Source organism: Olea europaea, chromosome 14 (genome assembly GCF_002742605.1).
Source record: "Olea europaea var. sylvestris chromosome 14, O_europaea_v1, whole genome shotgun sequence".
Classification (NCBI taxonomy): Eukaryota; Viridiplantae; Streptophyta; class Magnoliopsida; order Lamiales; family Oleaceae; genus Olea; species Olea europaea.
This window is the reverse complement of record NC_036250.1, coordinates 6,941,830-6,961,105: the sequence shown is the minus strand read 5'-3', so window position 1 is coordinate 6,961,105 and position 19,276 is coordinate 6,941,830. Positions and strand designations below refer to the sequence as shown.

At 33.5% G+C, this 19,276-nt stretch overlaps 3 protein-coding genes across 7 annotated transcripts; 2 read left to right on the top strand and 1 right to left on the bottom strand.

The window, feature by feature from the left end:
- Positions 1 to 3,158: 3,158 nt before the first annotated feature.
- Positions 3,159 to 5,563, bottom strand: LOC111408971 (dehydrodolichyl diphosphate synthase 6-like). Of its 3 annotated transcripts, none has more exons than XM_023038841.1 (2): positions 5,297 to 5,563; positions 3,159 to 4,352 (listed from the first exon to the last, which is right to left on the bottom strand). In XM_023038841.1, exon 2 carries the CDS (start codon positions 4,322 to 4,324, stop codon positions 3,470 to 3,472), a length of 855 nt encoding a protein of 284 aa, XP_022894609.1. In that variant the 5' UTR covers positions 4,325 to 4,352; positions 5,297 to 5,563; the 3' UTR covers positions 3,159 to 3,469. The 3 variants fall into 3 exon arrangements, with proteins under 3 accessions (XP_022894609.1, XP_022894611.1, XP_022894610.1); XM_023038843.1 differs by having other exon boundaries at positions 3,159 to 4,245; XM_023038842.1 differs by lacking the exon at positions 5,297 to 5,563 and adding an exon at positions 4,653 to 5,290.
- Positions 5,564 to 10,351: 4,788 nt separating this feature from the next.
- On the top strand, positions 10,352 to 15,047 carry LOC111408969 (HMG1/2-like protein). 3 transcript variants are annotated; one of them, XM_023038838.1, is made up of 8 exons: positions 10,352 to 10,583; positions 10,668 to 10,722; positions 10,840 to 10,950; positions 11,042 to 11,099; positions 11,243 to 11,287; positions 11,369 to 11,449; positions 11,530 to 11,610; positions 14,718 to 15,047. In XM_023038838.1, the coding sequence occupies exons 1-8, from the start codon at positions 10,367 to 10,369 to the stop codon at positions 14,754 to 14,756; spliced, it is 687 nt and encodes a 228-aa protein (XP_022894606.1). In that variant the 5' UTR covers positions 10,352 to 10,366; the 3' UTR covers positions 14,757 to 15,047. The 3 variants fall into 3 exon arrangements, with proteins under 3 accessions (XP_022894606.1, XP_022894607.1, XP_022894608.1); XM_023038839.1 differs by having other exon boundaries at positions 10,449 to 10,579; XM_023038840.1 differs by lacking the exons at positions 10,352 to 10,583; positions 10,668 to 10,722; positions 10,840 to 10,950; ... (2 more) ...; positions 11,369 to 11,449; positions 11,530 to 11,610 and adding exons at positions 13,031 to 13,062; positions 13,154 to 13,211; positions 13,355 to 13,399; positions 13,481 to 13,561; positions 13,641 to 13,721.
- LOC111409677 (HMG1/2-like protein) lies at positions 12,308 to 12,755 on the top strand (the record flags this gene model as incomplete). Its single annotated transcript, XM_023039693.1, has 3 exons — positions 12,308 to 12,361; positions 12,443 to 12,523; positions 12,603 to 12,755. Coding segments are annotated over 3 exons (273 nt in total), but the record flags the coding sequence as incomplete, so codon positions are not given.
- Positions 15,048 to 19,276: the final 4,229 nt, after the last annotated feature.

The following is a 19,276-nucleotide window of genomic DNA, read 5'->3' as shown; positions in this document are numbered from 1 at the left end:
ATTTTTTTTTACAAATAATATAAAAAAATCATTTTTATCTTCAACAAAAAAACACATTTAAAAATTAGCATTTTCATAACCACTTTTTTTTTAATTCTCGGAAATACAATTATAAAAAATGAAACAATATTGAATTACAGCATTTAATACTTAAAAAATTCAATATTAAATAAATTTTATACATTTATAACAAATTATAAATCCATATATGTAGCTTACCGTATATATAGCTTACCATATATGCTGCCTACCGTATTTAGAAACAACTTACCGTATTTGCACCTTACCGTATATGCAACCTATCGTATTTACAAATAACTTATCGTATTTTTACCATACCATATTTGCAGCTTACCATATATGCTGCCTACCATATTTGCAGCTTACTGTATTTTTACATACCGATTTTTGCACTTACAAATACCGAGAATGCAGAATATCGTACATTCACTTACCAAACCGAATTTAAAAAAAAATTCCAGATTTTTATTTTTTCAACATAAACATAAACATAAAATAAATATTAAATATATATGAAATACAAAATATAAATGCATATGAATATGGTGTTCAATCTTCAATTTTTCAATATTGAATTACATAAAATTTAGAAATATAATCTTCACATTCAATTCTATCGTATCGACACTATCAAAGAATACAAGCAAAATAATTTGTACAATCTCGTATATTTATTATTCAAGTAAGAAATATACAAGTATATTTTTTTCTAGATGACACAATACTGTTATGCAATTATAAAAATAATTTGCAATTATTTTCTTATATCTTGAAAATATTTATAGATATTGTTTCAAAAACTTTTCAAAAAACTAAAATTCATACCCTAATAAAAATACGATAAATGCAAAATTCGTGCAATACACGTGACAGTCACTGTGTGGAGAGGTTTTTTTTTTTTTAATTACTCCGTATTGTACGGAGAGTCCGCACTTTGTGAAGACAGTGTCCGCATAGAATGTTATCTCTCCGCACTGTGCTGAGAGATTTTTTTTATACTTCGCACTGTACGGAGAGTTTGCCAACTTTTCGCACATGGTTTGCCATCTCTCCGCACTATGCAGAGAGTTTTTTCTTCCTTTTTTACTCCGTACATGGCTTACCATCTCTTCGCACTGTGTGGAGAATTTATTTTTTATTTTTTAAAGCTCATGTGCGAAGAGATTTATTTTTTTTGGCTTATGGCAGTTTATATTTACTAAAATTATTATTTTTTTAATACTAATGGTATGATGTGTGGAAGAACATTTGTTTGACATAAACAAAATGAAAAATAAAAAATGACATCATGCATAGTAAAATTGGATTAATTTACTATTGCATCAATAGTAGACCATCCTTCCCTTTTTATTAGAAGTTAGAGTAGAAGATTATAAAAGACTCAAATTATTACTTCTTTTCCAACTTAAATCTTATAAAAAAGACATTTAATACTAACGTTAGAAAACCTCTGTCCAAAATCATGGACATTATAGAACATTAATAAAATAAACATAAGATCATGCATAACAAGAGGAAACTAACTTTTATTTTGAGACTTATTCGTTTACTAACTAAGGTATTTAAAACATAAAATCAAGATTTTAATTGAACTAAAAACTTGAACAAAACCATATAAATAATTTATTTTATTTAATGTAATTTCGTACAACACATCTTTCCTCAACAAACAGTCCTTACTAAGATTAAGATGTGACAAATGAAAATAATTCAAATATAATAAACCCCGTTTGGCCCTATTAAATTAAAATCCCGTCTAATCCCTATTTTCATCAATGATGAGCTGCTAGAAGATATTGTACAAATAGAATAATTTCATTTTCATCCCACTAATGCATTTTTCATGTCAAATTGTGGTGGGCTTGCCCCCTGAGGCATAGTTCGGTGATGCAAAGGACATGAGTGATGTTATCTCATACCTTGTTGGCAGCCACAGTATGGAAATTCGATTCCTGAAACATGAAATTAGACTCCTTGTAGGCGCAGTGTACATGCAGTTCTTGTTCCCAGGCCTGTTGGAACACATCCCGCGATTTACTTCCCTCACAAAACTCTAGCGAGGAGGCAGTGGGAGCCCTCAAGGTTAGGATTTAACTTTTTTTTTTTTTTTTTTTAATTGTGGTTGGCCCAGCTGCATGGCCATCATTTCACATGTATATAAATAAATTACCACACTTTCCTGTTTTGCCCTCATTGAATTGGATCAAAAGTAGAAAAGATTCCAACAGCCTTTCAAATTTCAAAGGGCAAATGTTGGAAAATGGGGGTAGAAACTGAATTAAATGGGACTGCACTAGAGGACCCATTGTGTCAGACTAACATTCGATTTCCTCATTTTAGTCAAGCAAAAATGTGGACAAACACGCGTTAAATTTTATTATTCCCTCTCATATTTTTAATCACATAATTTTTTATAAAATAATATTTCATCTACCTATTTTCCCAAAAAAATAAAATAAAATACTATTACATCTATTAAAATTTGAAATAATGAAGTTCAAACGATAGCTAAATCGCAAAATTAATTTTGTCATCTTGCTTTTTCTTCTTGAAATAGCAACTTCCCATTTCACAATAATTATAGCAAGGGCTTTTCTTTCGTCCGTCATTTGAATTATGCTAAATGTTCCACTTTCTCAACCTCCACCACATGTATTCTAGAAGATTGGGTACTATATTCCTTAGAATTGTTCATTTTGAATTCACATGCTTAAGATTCTTTTTGGTATCTTTTCATGTAGAAAGGAATTTATCAATAATAAAAGAGATCACAGATCATTCGTCCATATTTATATTATGATGTTGAAGATAATTATAAATATGCACTATTTCATTGCCTTTCTACCATTAATCATCCTATACTGATGAAATTTAGCCCCCGTTTGAGCTTCATTATAATTAGATTCTGAGAAAAAATGTATTTTGTCATAGTGATTTTTTAAGAATGTGTAGTTAAAAAAAAAGAGAAAATTGAATATAAATGTAATATTATTTTATTGAAAAATATGTGATTGAAAAGAAGAATCAGAAAAATACATTTTGAAATTAATGGAGCCAGAACATGACGTCTTTGGACATGTATTTAGCCTCCAATGTATTTGTCACAACGCATGTGTATTGGAATCATCAAAATAATGTAGTCCTAAGCATTTGTATTCAACGAGGCATAAAAAGGTATAATTTTTCCCTGTATATTAAACAACGAAATTGCTAGTATCAAAGTACATAACAGGGAAATGAAAAAACATAATTTAACATGCTACATTGAATCTTCAGAGGAATCAGAGCCACTAACTTAAAAGCCAATCCCAGTTTCGAGCCTCATGTCAATAGGAAAATAGAAGTAAAGGAGGATGGATAGGCTCAAGTATTTAAGACAACGTGCCCGTTTCCCAGTAATTTCCATTAGCATTTTCCTGCATCCATGTAAATTACCACAGAAAATATATTATACCTGCTTCCGTCTCTTCTCTAAGTACGGATGAACTCTTTGAAAGTTCAACACCGCCCATACTAAGTGTCGTAAACCAATCTCTGGCCATAGCGCCTTGGGGGAATACAAAAGGCAGGTTGAAGACTGCCAAAGGAGAAAATTGCTAAGACGAGTCTCGCCAGACGTTCGAACCAGAATATCAGGATCCGGAGCTACTCCCATATATATGTGCCTCTCAATATCCGCTAGCTTTATTGTACGATGTCCCTCGTGCTTTTCTTGACTTATTTCACCATTTTGGGCCATACTTGCTTCACTTGACTCTGGGATTTCACCCCGCTTCTCTTCAATAGCTTCTTGAGCAGCATGCGTAATTTCATCAGTTGAAGTATAGGCCACACAAATCAGAAGAATGCTCTTGTTGTTGTTTGCGGTAGCTTTCATCACCTTTTCAGCAGCCTCCCGAACAGGGGCGTTCAAAAGTCTCAAGTTCCCTATAAAATAAACCCTGACTCCAAACTGATTCACGATACTTTCTTCCTTGAGCAATCCTTCAATTTTCTCCAGCATTAAATCCATCAAATCCTGAACTTCCTCAGGCCGTCTTTTGAAGTTATCGATGCTGAAAGCATATACAGTTACGTATTTCACACCCAATTCATAGCAGTACTTCATCAGAGACGTGAGAGTCAAAAAGCCGACTCTATGACCCATCCCCTCTCCGAGGTTTCGCTTCTTAGCATACCTTCGATTTCCATCTAAAATAAAGGCAATATGGTTTGGAATTGGACCTACAGATAGAACACGAAACAATAATCTTCGCATGTGGCTAACCAAACTGCTACCATAAGATTCAATTTTGTTCTCCATTTATACTCCCCAAGTCAAGTCTACAGCACTGCAATCAAATTTTCAATTTTAGAGGAATTAAAACATCGTCCCACAATCATATTTGAGAAAGAAACCTTCCAAAACATGGAGAAAAATGAAAGAACGAGTAAAAGAAGCTTCATACATAATTTTCGAGAATCTGAGAGACCTTTCTTAAAAAACGAACAAAAAACATATATCTTTCATTTATTCACTACAACCAAATGAGTTACATCATTAAGGTGAGAAAAACAAAGGAAAAAATAACATTAACTCCTTTTTGGCCAAAAGGAATTATATTCTTTAAAGGGCCAGAACAATCCATTACCTTATCTCCTTAACTGTTAGATTCATTGGACAGCAACCAATATATCATATCAACACCCATAAAGAAGATTAAATAGCCGAAAGAAACCCTCCTTCAACAGTCAACACCCACACCCAAAGAAGAAAAAGCCCCCCCTCAAACCAAAACTGTACAAAAGGGAAAAGTGGCAAGAAAACGAGACGTAAAATTAACTGCAGCTGTCATTGATTAGTAGTACACAAATCAAAATAGTTCAAAATGTAAGAAGCAATAAACCTAACTTGCTGCGTGAATTAGGGGCCTCAATCATTGTACTTTTACTATATGTCTAAATTGCACATAAATACCAAAAGTTAGAAAGTGAATGAAAATAATAGGCTCCCACGAATCCTTTAAATTATAAGCTCTGTATTCCATTCAATAAAATCTCTATCTTTTTCCTCCTCTGAAATTAACAGACCAAACCAAATCAGAAAACGTGCAATTTTTTTTATCAAAACGAACAAGATTCAGAAGTTAGTCACACAAAGATGAATAAAACCCGGGGGAGAAATTATGGAAACCCCAACAATTATAAATTAATAAAGAAAACAGACCAGAAATCAGGTTATGCAATCATAGGTAGAGAGCAAGTAACAGAAGAAGAGCAGAAACACATGTTTTACCAATTACACTGTAGAAAGCGTATCAAAACTCAATAGAATCTCCAGTGTCTCTGTGTGGCGATGATTCCGCAATGTCGGCGGGAAAAAATTATTCCGTAGAGAAACGCAAAGGGGCAGAAATGATTTCGAAAACACAGATTTGTGGGTTTCTACTATTCGTAGTTGTGAATTATTAATCAATTAATTGGTGGGTACTCCTACTCTAAATCAATTATTGGTCTCCTCTTCCACAGTTGACTAGCAAGGATGAGCAAACGGGATGAGGTGTGTGATTAATCACTAATGAGTTGTCTTGGATCCTTTCTAAGATTATTATCTCAAACTTTTTAATTGAGGGCCCCACCCGTCCATAGAGATTTGTGCGGGAGGTCAATCACGGGATGTGCTTCAGCAGATCAGAAAATAATAGCTGTTTGTACGCTGCGCTTACAAGAAGTCCAATTTTATTTTTCAAGTATCGAACCCCCACATTATGGCTGCCAGCAAAACGTGAGATAACTTCACTCCTGTCCTTTGTACCACTGGACTATGCCCCGGGGATATTATTATCTCAAACTTGTTGCATGTTTGTTTGTTTACTGGTGTCTTTTTTTCTTAAGGATTTTTATTTTATTTCTAAAATATATATTTTATTCTTGCACTTCCTATTCGTCCAGTACAGATGGGTGCAATTTCAAATAGAAAACTCACATTAGGTTTGGAGATATTCGAACGGATGTGACTTACATAATCCATTACATCAAGATGTATTTGATCGACTTTATTTACCATGAAATTTGTTATTTTTTCACTCAAATTTCTACTTTTAAAATGTTTGATTGACATTATAATCTATGAAAATATTTTTCGAAAGCTGGTCCCATGATGACGTTTTCCTCAAAAAGCAAGGATATCATTACCTTTATTGGGATAAGTTTTTATTCTTTAGACAATTCACACATTTCAAATACTCAACCTTATGAAAAAGTATAATAACGTTTATTTCGTTAGCATCATAACATATTTTGGTACAAAATTAGTGTGTGTTTGGCAATGTTTTTTAAGTGAGTAATGTTATTTACAGTTGCTCACTGTCTTAGTCGTCCTACGTGGCATACACGTGACGGTTAGTAGTTTGATACATTAATGTGATAATTTTTTATTACCTTATTTAACAAATCACTAACTGTCACATGTATCGATTTCCTAGTTTCTATGGATTGAGAGGAATGATACGAAGTACAAAAAAATTCGCATGGTGCATATACAAATTATCGGGAGGGTCTACTGCATGATTTCATTTATACATACGGGTCAGGTGTTTCGACCTATACATTGGCAAGGCGATTACGAGCACTTTACACGAAATGGCCTACTAGGACGCAGAATTTGGTTGATTGGACCAAACCCCTTCCCCCTCAAACACAAAAACTGAAATCCATTATGAATGCATGAATGAATGGCCTATATTTGTTGAAGGTGTTATCACAGGCCTCTCAACTCACTTTAAGATGCCTTGAATCGGAAACAAGAAAGTGGCCTTCAATGAAAGAAGTCGTTGAGCTGTTGGAGCGGATCGAAGCCACGAAGGTAGAATCCAAATTATAGGCCTATGCATTAATCATCTCTCAACTCAGATATCCTCATTTGTACCATTTCTTGTCATTTGTAGCAAACAATTATTATTTTGACAGATATTCAAATTGTCCATTGAAAAGTAAAATGCGAAGTGACCCTATAATTGCACGTCAATGTGATTGAGTATTACATTTTTGCGTATCTATCTATTGCAATACCAATAGATGAAGTTTTATTTGGGAAAAATTGCAGCAGAAGTCTCAAACCTTTAAAACATTAACAGACTTTTCCCAAACCTTTCATTTGTTGCAACCGTCACCCATAACATTTCCAAACGTTGCATCAGAGGCCCTTTTGGATGGTTTCCATCAAAAATTCCATTAGTTAACCATCAAATTAAACTTTGACCACCTTTTAATCAATTCTAGAATGGCAAAATAATAATATTTTATTTCTCCCGCACCCACCAAACCAACCCCACCCCTCAGTCTAACATATTGGAATATGGGCATGGAGAGGGTACTAGCTGTGCAACGAGGAAGACTAAGAATCCAAGCAATGGGTCTCAACTTGTTCCATGAAATCAGCTTCCACAATAATCCCCAATTTACCACATCAATTGGTTGCAATTCTTCAATCTTAACACCACCCAAATCGTCGATTTCGGCTCATTTTCCGATGAACTTGCGTTAAAAGCTGGGCTGAAGCATGAGCGCCGGTGATAATTCTTGGTTTTCTCGAATTTTGTACATTTGGCAAAGAAAACAAAGTGGGCAATTCAGAAAATGCCTGATTTTTGAGATTTTGGTTTAATTTTAATATTATCTATGGTGTTTTGTGGGTGTGAAAGTGTTTTGGGAGTTTAAGTTCGCAAGGAAGAGTAAAAGGCATAGTAATAGCTATTGCCATTTCTTCTGGTAGGTGTAGCGTGCACTCAATCTGGTTTCAGATTGTGGTGTGGGGTGGGGTGGGGTGGGGTGGGGGAGAAGAAGAAGAAGCATTTCTTTTTCTTTTCTTTTTCTTTTTTCATGGTTTTTGATTTTAGTTTTTTAATTATTTAATGTGATAAATAGAAAATTACCATTTTGCCCTTCTATAATTGATTAAAAGGTTGTCAAAGTTTAGTTTGATGGTCAACTAACTGAATTTTCGACGAAAACCATCCAAAAGGGTCTCCGATGCAACGTTTGGAAATATTATGGGTGACGGTTGCAACAAATGAAAGGTTTGGGGAAAGCCTATTAATATTTCAAAGATTTGGGACTTCTGCTGCAATTTTTCCTAAATAAAACTTCATCTATTGGTAATGCAATAGATAGATATGCAAAATGTAATACTCAATCACATTGACGTGCAATTATATGGGTCACTTCGCATTTTACTTTTCAAGGGACAATTTGAATATTTGTCAAAATAATAATTGTTTGCTACATATTACAAGAAATGGTACAAATGAGGATATATAAGTTGAGAGATGATTAATGCATAGGCCTATAATTTGGATTCTACCTTCGTGGCTTCGATCCGCTCCAACAGCTCAACGACTTCTTTCATTGAAGGCCACTTTCTTGTTTCCGATTCAAGGTATCTTAAAGTGAGTTGAGAGGCCTGTGATAACACCTTCAACAAATATTGGCCATTCATTCATGCATTCATAATGGATTTCAGTTTTTTTGTTTGAGAGGGAAGGGGTTTGGTCCAATCAACCAAATTCTGCTTCCTAGTAGACCATTTTGTATAAAGTGCTCGTAATCGCCTTGCCAATGTATAGGTCGAAACACCTGACCTGTATGTATAAACGAAATCATGCAGTAGACCCTCTCGATAATTTGTATATGCACCATGCAAATTTTTTTGTGCTTCGTATCATTCCTCTCGATCCATAGAAACTAGGAAAATCGATATAGGAATGATAGTGTGAATATGATTATAACAAACGTGCTGACCAGAATATCGCCATATCTGGTACAATGTCTCGTCACCTAACCATATGTATCTGAAATATATTACCAAAGTACTGCCATGCTCGACAATATAGATATTCTTTACGGGTTCTAGACTTGATAAAACATGATTAATTGAGTTGATATTCACCTAATTGAATGTAATAGTGTTTTAATTATAGAAAGATCCCCTATTCAAGTGCACTTGATGTTAAAGAAAGAAAATCATAGTGAATGCTATTAGTGAAGTATTCACAAATGCCTCTCAATTAGTTTGATTAGTTAAATAGTCATGGATATAATTTGTTAATATAATGTATTCATTAAATTTTACTATTCGATTTAAAGTCAGGTTTAATTGAAAACTAGATTATATATCTACTCCTCTTAAGTACGATAATCCGAACTCTATATCCATTTTATTATTTGTTTACAATATCGTTAATTCGCAAGATTTTAGCGCATTATATAAATTTACTCATAACAACCAAATAAATTTAAGTAAAAAAATATAAATTATTTCAAATTTTACATAATTATTTATAAATAAATTTATTTATAAGTAAACTTTATAAGTTAAGCCAATCTCGCTGTAGCACAATATAGATTATTTACATTTAGTTTTAAGATAAATTCTGTTTATTTAGAAAGGATGATATTTGATGTTATCAAAAATCGTACATGTTGCTTTTTGAGTTTGGTGGTTGAGACTGAGCACGGACAAGATTTATCAGTACCTGAAACAAAGTGTCAAGGTGTGTCATCATTGCCACCTCCGATGTCTAAGTTAGAGAGCAAATTTATGCACGAGGTTGTTAATTGAAAAATTGTATAAAAATATACTTGTATAATGAACTTTGGTCATGTATTTATAAATTTTGGTGATGGAATTCTTAAAAGGATCCAACCACCTGTAATCCTCATTGTTATCGTTCAAGGTGCTTGTGTTGTATTGAAAGTGTTCTATTTGAGTTTGAATCAAACCGTGATAGGTAAGCAATTTGGATGAGGGTAAAGGTTATGGAGAATTATAGTCAAAGTGGAATCGATGTTTTCAAGAAGGTGTGAGATAAGGTAATTCGTTCTCATGACGTTCAGCCCAGCCTTTCAATGTCCAATTGTGCGTCTAGCCCGACCTCATAGTTTGGATAATTAGGAAAACACAAGATCAGGGGTTTGAGTTCGAGGTCGAGCATTACCACATCTGTGAACATCAATATTGATAGTAAATTTTTCCCAAATATATAATGCTTTATTATAAATCATTGATGAGGAGCAACATAATTACATAAATAACCTTAAAAACTCACTCGCGTCTCTATTTTTGTTATTTATGAAGATATCTTTAAACCGTCATAACGCAAAGGTTAAGTCAGTCATTCCAGCACTAAAGTACCACAAGCGTAACCAAATGACGAAAACCCCCTTAAACTCCAGGATGTCGTATCGTGTCCCAATATTCCCAGTCAACGGACCAGATTATTCTAAGAAGAAACACAGAGCCAAGAGAAGGTAATAGAAAGCCAATGAAATGGGAATCTAAGCCAATAGCATGAATTCACACGGATCAATGACGTGGCATGAAAATTTGAAATCCCGCGCAAGCCCGGGCTACAACGGGTCCTGTGAATCTATTCTGGGCGAAATTTTACGCTATTTCCCTCAAAACCCCACCGCACCCCTTTCTCTCTCTATATCTCATACCACACACCAAATCAAAGCCAAAGCATATCTCTTTGTTTTGTGTGTTATTATTGTTTTTATTCTCTCAACCCTAGAAAAGGTAGGTGTGCGCCGCTGACTCTTCCGATTCGCACCGATTCGGAACGATTCGAGACCGAGTTTAACCGATTTTCGCTTTTTCTTTGCAGGTTTCGCCATGAAAGGAGGTAGATCCAAGGCTGAAACCAAGAAAGCTGATAGCAAGTCGGTTTTTCAATTTTTTCAATTTTTTTCTTTTGTTCATACTGTTGACTATTTCTCGATCTAGCGTCTTTATTGTTTTGAAGATTATTTTGGTTATATTTGGTTATTTGTGGACAGGCTTTCGGTTAAGAAGGGTGCTGCTGCAGCAAGCAAGAGCACGAAGAAGGGGAAACCTGCTAAGGATCCTAACAAACCGAAGAGGCCTGCCAGTGCTTTCTTCGTTTTTATGTACGAACTCACTTTTATTTCTCTTTGCGAGTGTGTGTGTAATTTATAAATTATTATGTTATTTACGGTTCCTTTTTTTGATCTATTAAAGGGAGGAATTCAGAAAAACCTACAAAGAGAAGCACCCTAACAACAAATCCGTGGCGGCTGTAAGTCCACTCTGTACTTTTAGATAAAGAAGACATAGTTAAAGTCGTTTCAAAGTCTAGAAATTTTCTCGAATTTATGTGTGTTTATACTTCTTGTTGCAATAAAACTATAATCGTCATTTCAAAATTAATAATTTATTCAGGTAGGAAAAGCTGGAGGGGACAAGTGGAAATCACTTTCAGCGGCTGTAAGCATTCCTTAGTTAGTTCTTTTTTTAATTGTAAATTTATGTATGTATTTGTTCTAAATTTCTGAACGTTAATTTCAGGAGAAAGCTCCTTACGTAACAAAGGCGGAGAAAAGGAAGGTCGATTATGAAAAGGAACTTCGAGCTTACAATAAAAAACTGGTAATTTTCTTTTAGTTTTCTCTCAAAATAAAAACCAACTAGTTTATTTAAACACTATTAATTCTTTACATTTCTAACAGGCTGAAGGACCTGCTGAAGAAGAATCGGAGAAGTCAAATTCTGAAGTGAATGATGAGGATGATGAAGAAGGAAGCGGAGAGGTTTGTACACTATTTAAGTTTATTCATTCTTTATTTAATCAATTAGTGCACGCTTAGCTACAATCTTAAATATAAGCTTTAAAAGAAGAATTTTTTATTTACCAAAAGAAAATAAATTCATTATGTTAAGCTTAGGAACTTTTTCAATTAATTTAAAAAACCAGTTTCTCGAGACAGTTTGACAATAAAATGTTAGTGTTAATTAACGCTTACTTATTTATTCTAAGTTTGCTGAAATGTGCTCTTGTACTTTATTCAATTTATCCTGCTCAACAAAGGATTCCTCATGGTTTGTTTACTCGTGGAATGTAAGGAGCAGGGAAGAAAAACACATTTTTTTTACTTTTCCATTCTTAATTAAGATATTGCACTGTATATATTTGTTTCTCTCTCAACCGGTACTCATTGACAAGCAACAATGGATAAAAAATTGACTGTAGAATAAATCGATTTTAGCTTTGTTTTATTCGGATCATGCCCAACAAGATATGGGACTTAAAGAGCCACATTATTTTTTAAAAAAATATATTCTTCAACGGTGATTTAACTTCATTTTAATCACATATTTTTCAATAAAATAATATTATACGTATGTCTTAAACTTTTCTTTAAACTTTTCTTTATTTTTTAACCACATATTTCCCATTGATTTGACTTGAATAATGCATTCTTTCCTAGGTCATTTCAAAATTAATAATTTATTCAGGTAGGAAAAGCTGGAGGGGACAAGTGGAAATCACTTTCAGCGGCTGTAAGCATTCCATAGTTTGTTCTTTTTTTAATTGTAAATTTATGTATGTATTTGTTCTAAATTTCTGAACGTTAATATCAGGAGAAAGCTCCTTACGTAACAAAGGCGGAGAAAAGGAAGGTCGATTACGAAAAGGAACTTCGAGCTTACAATAAAAAACTGGTAATTTTCTTTTAGTTTTCTCTCAAAATAAAAACCAACTAGTTTATTTAAACACCATTAATTCTTACATTTCTAACAGGCTGAAGGACCTGCTGAAGAAGAATCGGAGAAGTCAAATTCTGAAGTGAATGATGAGGATGATGAAGAAGGAAGCGGAGAGGTTTGTACACTATTTAAGTTTATTCATTCTTTATTTAATCAATTAGTGCACGCTTAGCTACAATCTTAAATATAAGCTTTAAAAGATGAATTTTTTATTTACCAAAAGAAAATAAATTCATTATGTTAAGCTTAGGAATTTTTTCAATTAATTTAAAAAACCAGTTTCTTGAGACAGTTTGACAATAAAATGTTAGTGTTAATTAACGTTTACTTATTAATTCTAAGCTTACTGAAATGTGCTCTTGTACCTTATTCAATTTATCCTGCTCTAACAAAGAATTCCTCATGGTTTGTTTACTCGTGGAATGTAAGGAGCAGGGAAGAAAAACACATTGTTTTTAACCGAAGAGGCCTGCCAGTGCTTTCTTCGTTTTTATGTACGAACTCACTTTTATTTCTCTTTGCGAGTGTGTGTGTAATTTATAAATTATTATGTTATTTACGGTTCCTTTTTTTGATCTATTAAAGGGAGGAATTCAGAAAAACCTACAAAGAGAAGCACCCTAACAACAAATCCGTGGCGGCTGTAAGTCCACTCTGTACTTTTAGATAAAGAAGACATAGTTAAAGTCGTTTCAAAGTCTAGAAATTTTCTCGAATTTATGTGTGTTTATACTTCTTGTTGCAATAAAACTATAATCGTCATTTCAAAATTAATAATTTATTCAGGTAGGAAAAGCTGGAGGGGACAAGTGGAAATCACTTTCAGCGGCTGTAAGCATTCCATAGTTTGTTCTTTTTTTAATTGTAAATTTATGTATGTATTTGTTCTAAATTTCTGAACGTTAATATCAGGAGAAAGCTCCTTACGTAACAAAGGCGGAGAAAAGGAAGGTCGATTACGAAAAGGAACTTCGAGCTTACAATAAAAAACTGGTAATTTTCTTTTAGTTTTCTCTCAAAATAAAAACCAACTAGTTTATTTAAACACCATTAATTCTTACATTTCTAACAGGCTGAAGGACCTGCTGAAGAAGAATCGGAGAAGTCAAATTCTGAAGTGAATGATGAGGATGATGAAGAAGGAAGCGGAGAGGTTTGTACACTATTTAAGTTTATTCATTCTTTATTTAATCAATTAGTGCACGCTTAGCTACAATCTTAAATATAAGCTTTAAAAGATGAATTTTTTATTTACCAAAAGAAAATAAATTCATTATGTTAAGCTTAGGAATTTTTTCAATTAATTTAAAAAACCAGTTTCTTGAGACAGTTTGACAATAAAATGTTAGTGTTAATTAACGTTTACTTATTAATTCTAAGCTTACTGAAATGTGCTCTTGTACCTTATTCAATTTATCCTGCTCTAACAAAGAATTCCTCATGGTTTGTTTACTCGTGGAATGTAAGGAGCAGGGAAGAAAAACACATTGTTTTTTACTTTTCCATTCTTAATTAAGATATTGTACTGTATATATTTGTTTTCCTCTCAACCGGTACTCATTGACAAGCAACAATGGATAAAAAATTGACTGTGGAAAACAAGCCACATTATTTTAAAAAAATATATATTCTTCAACGGTGATTTGACTTCATTTTAATCACATATTTTTCAATAAAATAATATTACATGTATGTCTTGAATTTTTCTTTATTTTTTAACCACATATTTTCCATTGATTTGACTTGAATAATGCATTCTTTTCTAAAATGTGGCTCAAACATATTGATAATTGTAGAAGTCGAGCTTTTAATTTCAACTGTATAGTACCACTGCAGTTGTTTTAATTGAGAACTTGACCTTATAGTAGATATGATTTTAGCTTCAACTGCTCCTTGATTTGTCAAAATTGTGTATGTAGTTCAAATCTTTTGTTGTGATAAAGTTGCTTTTTGGTCTGGTATCCTAGGATGGATATGATTTGATGGGATAAGATAATAGTTTCTTTTTTGCTTTTATTAATATTGTCTATATTTTATAGTGCACCTCACCACATAATTGGTCAAATCCAGTTTCTCAGTTAGTTTCAGCTGTAATAAAAAATATTTGTGTACTTAATTTTCTTCTGCTTTTGGTAAACTACAATTGCAGGAGGATGATGATGAAGATGATGACGAGGATGATGAGTGAGCAATTGGGTGTAGTTATATGAAGAATTTGTGGGGCTATGCATTTCTTTTTCTTCCTTTTCTGTTATTTCTTTTGGGAATTAGTACGAAAAATGAAATCAGTTTCAGTTAATCTGATTAATATGGTTGTTGCTAAATGCCAAATAGCTTACAGTTGATTATGGTTGTTAAATTTGTTAGTTTACTATATTGTTGTTTTTATCTTATCCCATTGTGCACGATGTCTGGGAGCCCAACTATCAGTCTTGTATGTCATTTGTGATTAGCATAAAGATATTTTCCTTTTTGATTATGTTTTTTAGGTTAAACCCAACAAATGAAACATTTGGCTAAGCTTTTAAGATGGTGCTTAACTTTTGGGTCTGATCTGGAAAACATTCTTTTTAAGTAATATATTCATTATATTGTCAAGTTGGATACCTAAAAAAATAAATAATCTTTTTCCAATGCAATCTCGAGGGAAGATTAAACCGTGTAATCCTTGAGCTTGATGTCTGTCCAAACATCATTTCGAATTGCCCAGAATCATCAATTTTACCTCATTTGCTACTTCCATGAGCCAAGTCCATTCCTTGGTACCTTTCCCATCGTTACGAAGGCATCAATTTGTGTGCTGAATCTCCGTGTGATGCACCGTTTCTTCTGCCAGACAATAAATGATGCACATATTGGATCGAATTCTTCTACTGATCAGCGATGGAAGATCCTGTTGACGTCTTCATTAAATCTACTTGTTTGCGCAAACTCCACAACACACCCAAGTTATTCCCTATTTTCTTAATGGTAAAGCGCCAAAACAGAGTACGTTGAACTCGAATGTCCTCTGGCTGCCCACAGTATATGCAATTACCAGATTTAAGGAATAACATTATGAAACGTCCTCCAAATAAGCATGCGAAGCTTAGGTGCTTTCCAGAGTCTTCAACATCAGTATGGCATACTCACTTCCCTTCCTTTTACAATGCAAAAACAGTTGAGCAAAACAAAGAATTATTGAGCATTTTGATTCTTGTAAATGGGAACCACATAAATGTCCGCGGGAAGTTTTTTCTGAGGGAAGGAGAATTGGCGGCGGCCAATTGAGAGGAAAAGAAGAAGCCGGCGGCGAGAGAATTAAAAAGGCCGTGAAAAATTGGACTTCTTTTGGGGCCTGAAAAGAAAACGCGGCCAAGAAAAAAAATATATACACGCAAAAAAAATAATAAAAATAATAAAATATGTCACGCAGAAGCCAGACACACAGAGAAGAAAGACGACAGGCACGCATAGAGATGTTTTAATTGAGAACTTGACCTTATAGTAGATATGATTTTAGCTTCAACTGCTCCTTGATTTGTCAAAATTGTGTATGTAGTTTAAATCTTCTGTTGTGATAAAGTTGCTTTTTGGTCTGGTATCCTAGGATGGATATGATTTGATGGGATAAGATAATAGTTTCTTTTTTGCTTTTATTAATATTGTCTATATTTTATAGTTCACCTCACCACATAATTGGTCAAATCCAGTTTTTCAGTTAGTTTCAGCTGTAATAAAAAATATTTGTGTACTTAATTTTCTTCTGCTTTTGGTAAACTACAATTGCAGGAGGATGATGATGAAGATGATGACGAGGATGATGAGTGAGCGATTGGGTGTAGTTATATGAAGAATTTGTGGGGCTATGCATTTCTTTTTCTTCCTTTTCTGTTATTTCTTTTGGGAATTAGTACGAAAAATGAAATCAGTTTCAGTTAATCTGATTAATATGGTTGTTGCTAAATGCCAAATAGCTTACAGTTGATTATGGTTGTTAAATTTGTTAGTTTACTATATTGTTGTTTTTATCTTATCCCATTGTGCACGATGCCTGGGAGCCCAACTATCAGTCTTGTATGTCATTTGTGATTAGCATAAAGATATTTTCCTTTTTGATTATGTTTTTAGGTTAAACCCAACAAATGAAACATTTGGCTAAGCTTTTAAGATGGTGCTCAACTTTTGGGTCTGATCTGGAAAACATTCTTTTTAAGTAATATATTCATTATATTGTCAAGTTGGATACCTAAAAAAATAAATAATCTTTTTCCTATGCAATCTCTTGAGGGAAGATTAAACCGTGTAAATTCTTGGGCTTGATGTCTGTCCAAACATCATTTCGAATTGCCCAGAATCATCAATTTTACCTCATTTGCTACTTCCATGAGCCAAGTCCATTCCTTGGTACCTTTCCCATCGTTACTAAGGCATCAATTTGTGTGCTGAATCTCCGTGTGATGCACCGTTTCTTCTGCCAGACAATAAATGATGCACATATTGGATCGAATTCTTCTACTGATCAGCGATGGAAGATCCTGTTGACGTCTTCATTAAATCTACTTGTTTGCGCAAACTCCACAACACACCCAAGTTATTCCCTATTTTCTTAATGGTAAAGCGCCAAAACAGAGTACGTTGAACTCGAATGTCCTCTGGCTGCCCACAGTATATGCAATTACCAGATTTAAGGAATAACATTATGAAACGTCCTCCAAATAAGCATGCGAAGCTTAGGTGCTTTCCAGAGTCTTCAACATCAGTATGGCATACTCACTTCCCTTCCTTTTACAATGCAAAAACAGTTGAGCAAAACAAAGAATTATTGAGCATTTTGATTCTTGTAAATGGGAACCACATAAATGTCCGCGGGAAGTTTTTTCTGAGGGAAGGAGAATTGGCGGCGGCCAATTGAGAGGAAAAGAAGAAGCCGGCGGCGAGAGAATTAAAAAGGCCGTGAAAAATTGGACTTCTTTTGGGGCCTGAAAAGAAAACGCGGCCAAGAAAAAAAATATATACACGCAAAAAAAATAATAAAAATAATAAAATATGTCACGCAGAAGCCAGACACACAGAGAAGAAAGACGACAGGCACGCATAGAGACGGGCAAAGCATAATTGAAGTATTAAATTCAGATTTTTGTACACAAGTCATCGACAGTTAGTGCAAGGAATCTGGAGTTTAATCATATCGGTGATGTCTTTCCTCTTTTATTTGCTTATCTCTATTAACATGTTTGACTATAGTTGAGTGCTAGAATTTTCGATGAACCTTCTATCATGAATATTTAACTAGTAATTTTATGTCTTTCTGACATTTAAAGCACGTTTTCGATTCTTGAATGATGGGCATGGATTTTTTTACTTTTATTTTTTTACAATTATTTGATTACTAATTGCATGAATATTGTGGCTTGTTCTACCTTTGAAAGATGGAAAATAAGTTAAATATAGTTTCAATTGTCGTAGTGTCCAATAGGGGATTGAAATATATTGCTATGCTTTATGTGATCTCTAAGTATTTATAAATTTTTAATACATTTTTATATGTTTGCATTTGTTATAGAAATGTAGTTGGATCACATGTAAAAATATATTTAATTCTACGCAAAGGAAATAGTTAAACAAATTGGGAATATTAGTCTTCATAATTGAATCGTGTTGTCAAATTTATAAGTTCCCGTGTTAAAGGGAATTTATATAAGGGGATTCAAATTCTAGTACTCATTTCATCGTCATATGTTTATAAAACTTGCATTTCATTATAACTTTATGTTGATTTTAGTTAACTTAGGTCTTGCATTCGTAAGTAGATTATTTAATTTATTAAAAAAATAACAACTTTAATTGTTTCAGTGAAGGTTAAGTTAATTTGAATTTGAGTTAGTATAATCTCTGCGTGAACAATACTTGAAGTCAAAATTCATTTTACTTGTCAATAAAACGTGCACTTACAGTAATATTTTATCAGACAATAATTTCGTCAACAATTTACATCTTGAATTGGTCCTTAGACGACCGTTTGAGTTGAGGGGACAAATGAATTACTGGAGCAAATACCTAATAGCTCGTTTTATGCGACAAATATTTTTAATAATTCCTGTATACATTTGGGATCACCCATATTCCTTAACCTTTTTATGATGGTACCTTATATTATATAGATTGCACGGATAACGTAAGGGGTCACCTTTTGGTTTTAGAGAAGCGACTAAACCATCTTCAAAGATGGCTTATCATGTATACATTAGTATAATATAATTTCTTCTGTTGCACAACTGATGAACCTCATGGTTTAACTCCAGTGAAAGAAACCGTTTATATTTCATTTTTAAGCTGCTCTTTTTACTCATTTTTGTTGAATTATAATCCACTTTTATCTCTTTTTGTGGAAGTATGTCATCAAATCCAAGTATTCTTCTTCTAAATCACCTTTTTTTTTCTTTTCATTTTTTACCTGCGATATTGTAACATCTTTCAGTTCAATGCACAAAATTTACACCCCAAAATTCCAGATCATTGACCCTGATGCTTTCATGAAATCGTCCGCGGAACCTGTATGTGTATAGGCAAATTGAACGCGTAGGGGAAAAAAAGCCTTCGGATTCCGCATTTACTTCCATTTTTAGATCCATTTTTCTGATGTAAATAATCCTCCTCCCCATGCTATCATGAGGCCGCTTTGATTGCTAATATAACCGAAGAATTTTGCTGTGTACAGCAATTTTG

Excerpts from the sequence above, each read along its gene's own strand:
- LOC111408971 (XM_023038841.1), bottom strand. The coding sequence starts at position 4,324 with ATGGAGAACAAAATTGAATCTTATGGTAGCAGTTTGGTTAGCCACATG.
- LOC111408969 (XM_023038838.1), top strand. The coding sequence starts at position 10,367 with ATGACGTGGCATGAAAATTTGAAATCCCGCGCAAGCCCGGGCTACAAC. Across the intron at positions 10,951-11,041 it reads AGTGCTTTCTTCGTTTTTAT|GGAGGAATTCAGAAAAACCT; the intron begins GTACGAACTCAC and ends GATCTATTAAAG. Across the intron at positions 11,288-11,368 it reads GGAAATCACTTTCAGCGGCT|GAGAAAGCTCCTTACGTAAC; the intron begins GTAAGCATTCCT and ends CGTTAATTTCAG.